The sequence below is a fragment of the Aquila chrysaetos genome, chromosome 12 (genome assembly GCF_900496995.4).
Source record: "Aquila chrysaetos chrysaetos chromosome 12, bAquChr1.4, whole genome shotgun sequence".
Classification (NCBI taxonomy): Eukaryota; Metazoa; Chordata; class Aves; order Accipitriformes; family Accipitridae; genus Aquila; species Aquila chrysaetos.
Window position 1 is genome coordinate 9,776,457 of NC_044015.1, and position 6,189 is coordinate 9,782,645.

The 6,189-nt window shown below is 60.0% G+C and overlaps 1 protein-coding gene across 1 annotated transcript in view; it reads right to left on the minus strand.

Annotated features, from left to right (window-relative positions):
* LHX4 (LIM homeobox 4) overlaps positions 1–4,960 on the minus strand; it is a 13,136-nt gene extending 8,176 nt beyond the window's left edge. Inside the window, 1 exon segment of the mRNA XM_030033798.2 lies at positions 4,704–4,960. Within this exon segment, the coding sequence (XP_029889658.1) occupies positions 4,704–4,779 (76 nt within the window). The 5' untranslated portion in view covers positions 4,780–4,960.
* Positions 4,961–6,189: the final 1,229 nt, after the last annotated feature.

A 6,189-nucleotide genomic window follows, 5' to 3' on the forward strand; every position in this document is an offset into this window, starting at 1 on the left:
GGAAGAAGAAACGCAGGGGAAGAGGGAAAGAGGAAAGAAAGAGGGGTGGGAAGAAAAAGAGCACAGGAGAAAATGGTATTGTTACAGCCTTAAACAACATTATTTAAAAATACTTCGGGGTACTGACACGTATCTCAAGTGAAGGCAGCTTATTTTATCATTCACAAGGTTAGATAGTTACAATCCCAGTGCCCTTCAGACCATATTTATTGCTGGCATTTAAGCCTGTGTCGCATTAACAACAGTAGAATAAATTAAAAAAGAAAAAAAAAAGAATTATCTACAGCTTCCATAGGTCCCTCTTCTCCTTCTCACTCTAAAAACACCTGGATGCTTCGCTCCCCACTCCAATGTGCTACTGAGAGCAGCACAACGGTTGCAGGTCGGCACTAGCCACATTTTCCACATTTCATTTGTTAAACCTATTTCAGAGCAATGTGGAAGCCGTTGGCACAGACGATGGCACGCAGCACAGCATCAGCCCCGAGAGGAGGCACATTTGGTGGTACTGCAAATAAATCTTTCTCATTTATTTCATAAACATGTATGCACGTTTATGAAACATGTTTTCTATATAAATGGTTATTTATAAAAACACGTGTATGTATATACATATATATACACCTACTTACTTGTATATCTACGTATATATACATGCTGACAAGCTAACAAACACAGCTTTCTCCTAAAGGCAGCAACACAGCTTAATTCCAACAAGCAAACAACTGCAGCAGATAATACAATATCTTCCTCCAAATTTCCAGAGAAAATTTTTTTTTTTTAACAAGAGACCTATTTTTTGCTTCCAATCTGTCTGCAGATGCACGGCACCAACCAAATGCGCGCAGGTCTGTGCATGCACGCAGATGTGCTGAACTCGCATCGACTTGGCTGCTCTCCCCTGTACTAAATAATAATAATAATAATAATGATAATAATAATAATAATAATGGGAGCTGCTGGGGTACCAGGAGGTGTCCCAGTCAACTCACTGGTTTGGCCAGTGCATGCAGAGAGAAAGTATCTTAAATCCAACCCCTGCGCTCTGCTTTGTGCTTTGCAACAGAGGCGGCTGTGCCGGGGCTGGCTCCGCGCTGCCTCCCCGCCTGCAGAAAACCTCGCATTTATTTCTACTTGTTTTACCTAAATTATTTGATATAATAGGAATAATGTTCATGGCATTATGCACTCCATCGCTGCCTTTGCCCACCAGCGTCTCAGGGCTGGCTCTGTGTGCAGGGTGGTTTGATAGATGCTCTGGCAGGCAGACTTGGGGGGGGGGGCACAGCCCCACGGCCCCCTCCTCTCCACCCCGGGGACCACCCCAGGGATGCAGCAGCCTCAATGCAAACCTCTCCCCGGGGTGGGGGGATGCTGCTAAGGCTGGGGGGTCCTGTGTGATGTACCCGGGAGGGTACCGCACAGCTAGTGTGCATCCCTGCCTCCCGCCGGCGCCTGCCCGGGCAGGATTTGGCCGTATCCCACGAAAACCCGTAGCCAGCTCTGCAATCCTCCCCCCCTCCAGTGCCCCAGCACCCTCCCACGCACCGGGGCACCCGAGTAATGGCCTGACAAGATGTGCTGAGGTCTGGCCCCACGCCGCTCGCCAGCACCGTGATTTAGTAGCAGCGGGTCCATCTTTCCATCCCTATCTCTCCCCGACGGGAAAAAAGAAAAAAAAGAAAAAAAAAGACAAAGAAATAACGGTAGAAACGAAACGAACTCGCGGGCGGCCTCAGAAATCCCTCAGACCGCAATCCCCCCCCTCCAAACCCGGGGCAGCCTTTGGGAAGGATGCGCTCCTCCAGCGCAGCCCGGCCCCGCCGGCTCCGGACCACGCCAGGGCAGCGAGCTGGCCAACCGAGCCCTTCTTTTGGGGTTTGGGGGTGGGTTTGGGTTATTATTTTTTTCTGTTAAGGGGAAAGGATCGTCACCCGCGGAGAGGAAGGTGCTGCAGGATGGGTGCCTCGGCAATGCGGGTGGAAAGCGGAGCACAAAGGCGGTCCGGTTCTCCGGTACCGGAGCCAGCACCGAGCACCCGCCCCAAGGAAAGCACCAGGTTGGGGACTCCTTAAAAAGACTTTCTGCGGGGAGGAAACCTCATTCCTTCACATGCAAAAAAAAAAAAAAAAGAAGAAAAAAAAACCACCAAAAAACGAGCCCTCCAATTCATTTCTCTGCAGCGTGCAAACGACTTTCCCAGCGGCGATTAATCAATTCCCCCCGCCAGCCCCTTGGCCAGGGGCTGGCGGCACCCGGGCACGATTCCCGCTGGCTTTGGTAGAAGTTTTTACTTCGGTGAGATTTGCAAAACAATATTCATAAATAATATTGGGAATTAGATTTGTAACAATCCCGTCTGCGAGGCTGACCGTAGCTAGGTTTGTCGGGGGGAGGCTCGGCTCCCCCCCAAAATCTTGCTGAAGTGGATGCTGTAAGACACAGTCCCTGCTGAAATAAGGAGGTAGTTAGAGAGGAAAACCTGCGATTTAATAGCGATTAGAAATGAAAATATCACGTTTTTTCATCGCACAGACGATGAAATATCGAGGTGCTGGCGACATGGGGGGGCTGAATTCCCTTTGGGAAGGTATTCCCTGTCTAGGGCCAATAGTCCTTCGCCCCGAGGAGCCGTGCACAAGCGTGACTGGGGCAGGATCAGGCCCCAAACGCGTAACGCCGTGAAACCCGACGGCCGGGAGCTGGCAGCGGCCGCAGGGCTCGGGGCTGGAGCTGCAGGGCAATTGCAGGGCGATGGCAACTTTTATAGCAGCCCACCCTCATGTATTTTGTTCCTGCCACTGGTTTTTGCACTTAAACAAATAATAAAAATCGTATCTCGTTGGATTATTTCCTGGTGATGCCTGACGTACGTCAGTTAGTCCAGAACTGCCAATGTCAGGGGCAGGGGAGTTTGGTGGCACCCGGAAGGGTCAAACCGGGGAGTTTTGCTGGGGCGATTGCTGCTCCAGGGTGATTTAGGCGCCGAATTTCGCCTTAAACCAGTGGGGCTTCGGGGCCATAAAAGTGACCCTGAGGCTCGGAACCGGGGCCCTTATTCGGTGGTCAGGATTCGGCCCTGGGGATGGACCCCCACCACCCCCGCACGCTCCTGCCCGGGGTTATTCTTCCCCTCTGCTGCGGTGAAATTCGGTTAAACGTCTCCGCCTGCAATAGCCCCCCCCGGCCCCGGGGCCCGGCAACCGGACCGAAACGGGGGATAACGGGGACAGCCCCCCCCCCCAAAGCCGGATGGGGACTGGCAGCCAGAAGCGGGCCCCCCCGGGCAGCGGCACCGGCTTTACTCCCCGCAGAAACACCCACGGAAAACGAATTACAGCCGGCCGGGGGGGCCGGGGGCAGGTGCGGGGCACGGAACGGCGGCGGAGGCTCCGGGGGGCAGCGGCGAGCGCGGGGGGGGGGAACGGGGACGGGAACACAAAGCCCGGCCCGGAGCGGGCAGGCTGCCGGGGTGCGCACCCCCCCCACACCAGCTGTGTGTCCTCCAAAATGCGGCCCGGCCCCCCGATCCGTCTCCCCCCCCCCGCCTCGCCGCCGGGGCTCCCGGCTCCCCCCGGAGGGCCCGCAGGGACGCCCCAGTTCTCGGGAACCGTTTGCAAACATAGAGAAATAATAATAATAATAATAATAATAATAATAATAATAATACCCGCGCAGCTCCAGCCCGGGCCGCCCGCCCGAGCAGCCCCGGGGCCGGGCCGGGGGCGCAGCGGGGCAGGGCCGCCCCCCCGCCCCGGCTCCCCGCATCCGGGGGGGGTGTGCGTGCACACGGGCCCCCCCCCCGCCCCAGTGTAGGGCTGGGCCGTGTAGAAACGGGCAGGCTGTCGGCCCCTATGGCTCACACCCGGCTGCCAGCGTGTGCGTCCCGCTGAAACACGCTCGGGGCCGAACACCCGTGGGGTCCGTCCACCCGCGTGTACACACACACCCCCCCACACACCCCGCCACGCGTGCATGGGTGCATACATTCCCCCCCCCCAGACGTGTTTATGGACACCCCCACGGCACGCGTCGGCATGTGCTTTCACAGCAACACGCTACCTGTAGCTACAGAGCATATAGGGGCACGTATAGATATATAGGTGGTTTTTGGACAGATGCAGACACGGCAGCATCGCCCCACGCGCAGCGCGGAGCCGAGCCGGGCCCGCCGTCCCGGTAACACGCGCGAACGCCCGTGGGTCCCTTCCCACCGCCGCCGTTCGCCCGCGAGGCGCTGCCTGTCGCGATAAACGATATAAGCGGGGGGTCGGGCGCTGCGGGCCGGGGGTGCACGGGGCCGGGCGGGGACCGGAGTGCACCACACACACACACACACACTCTCTCTCTCTCTCACACGTACACGTACACTTGCACACGCACAGCCGGAGCCGCGGCCGCGCCGACCTCCCCGTCGGGGCCGGGCCCGCATCGCTCCGCACGGCTCCCGTCGCCGCCGCCGCCCGCCCGCCCCAGGGTACCGCTCTCCCTTCCGCACCCTCCTAATTTTTACGTCTATTAACGCTGCTATACACGGGGGAACAAAATAAAGAGGAGGAAAAAAACCCGCCCGGGCGGGAGCGGGAGGCACCTGCCCAGCCCGCAGGGCGCTGCCCCTCCAGCCCCTGCCCGCCCTGCCCCGCCGGCCCGGGGCCGCCTTTGCGGTAGGGAGCGAAGGAGGGAGAAGAGAAAAGCGTCCTTACGTTGCACCGGCACACCGAGGATCTCGGGAAGCCCCTTGACAGCCCCTTCGGCAGCGAGTGCGGAGCTTTGCATCATTTTATTGGCCCGGGGGGCGGCGGAGGGGAGAGAAGAGGGGAGGGAGAGATGCGGCCCGGGCCGGCGGAGCCCCGCGGCGGGAGGCAGCCCCGGGTCCCGCGGGCGGTGCCGGTGCCGGTGCCGGTGCCGGTGCCGGCCCGGGCGCGGCGCCGCAGCTGTGCCCGCCAGCGCCGCCCGCCTCCCATTCATTCACCCTGCGGGGAGCGCGCCTGACGTCACCGCCCGCAGGGGGGCGGGGGCGGGCCGGGCCGCCCGCGGCCAATCGCCGTCCGCCCCGAGCCGGTGGGGGCGGGGCCTGAGGGGAAGGGGGGCGGTGCTTGCGGTCCGGGGGCGGGGCCTGCGGGGAAGGGGCGGGGTCTAGGGGCGCCCCGCGGCCGCGAAGCTCAGTGGGGCCAGGCCCGGCCTCGAGCGGCTGTCGCGACACAGTGCTGTCGCAACATAGTGCTGTCGCGACCGGGGGCGCTGTCCGGTGCCAGGGAGGTCTGTCCGACGCTGCCGTTGGTGGGAGAGAGCAAAGAGCCAAAGGCCCCAGTCTCTGCTGTCGGGGCTCAGGGACCTTCTCCCGCTCAATGGGAGGGGGTGGCGAGTCCCGGCTACGGGCACACAGCACCAGCCCTCTCCCTCCTGCCACGGGGAGTGGGGGGCTTAGCCAGGCGGGCGGCTTCCCCAGCTCTGGCGGACACCGGCACATCACCATCCCCTTGCCGCTGTGTCGACATGAGATATTTCCCCCCTCCGTGGGCAACCCCAGCGCCAGGCAGGGCCATGGCAAGCTCTGCTTCAACTGGGCGCTGGAACGCACCGTGTCCCGGGGCTCTTCCCAACAGCAACTCCCGCAGGGACACATCTGGGCACGGAAAGAGCCAACCCAGCTCCGCAGTACTGCAGCACGCCCAACCCGACAGCCCGTTTGCCGGCTGCTGCGGCACAAGGGTGGCGATGCCAAAGGCACGGGGCAAAGGGCTTGGCATGACTATGGCTTCCAGAACAATCCCCACAGGGCTTTGCTGAGGGAAAACCCCAGGGCAACCCCATCGATGAGTACCAGAGCAAAACCAACACGTCAAGAGGTGGCGGTACCCAGCAGCAAAGGAAAAATCACCGAAATGCAGCCCAAATTAGCCAGCGTGGGTGCTTAGAGCATCACCCTTCCTGATGCTCACCGTGTCACCATCTTGGTGATGACGGCGCCAAACAGCCCCGATGTGCTGTGATGTCCCACTCTGCCTGACTAAGGGGTGCTTAGAGCACTGAGCCTGCCCAAGGCGGGTGAAACCTCCGAGGTGGCACACATGGCAGCACTGGGAGGGGAGGGAAGGGTGCTCAGCCCAGCCGAGCGCGCAGCTGCCCTCGGCTCACGTGCCCTTTCCATGCCTTCGTTTCCACGCTGAAATGCAAACGAGGAAGAGG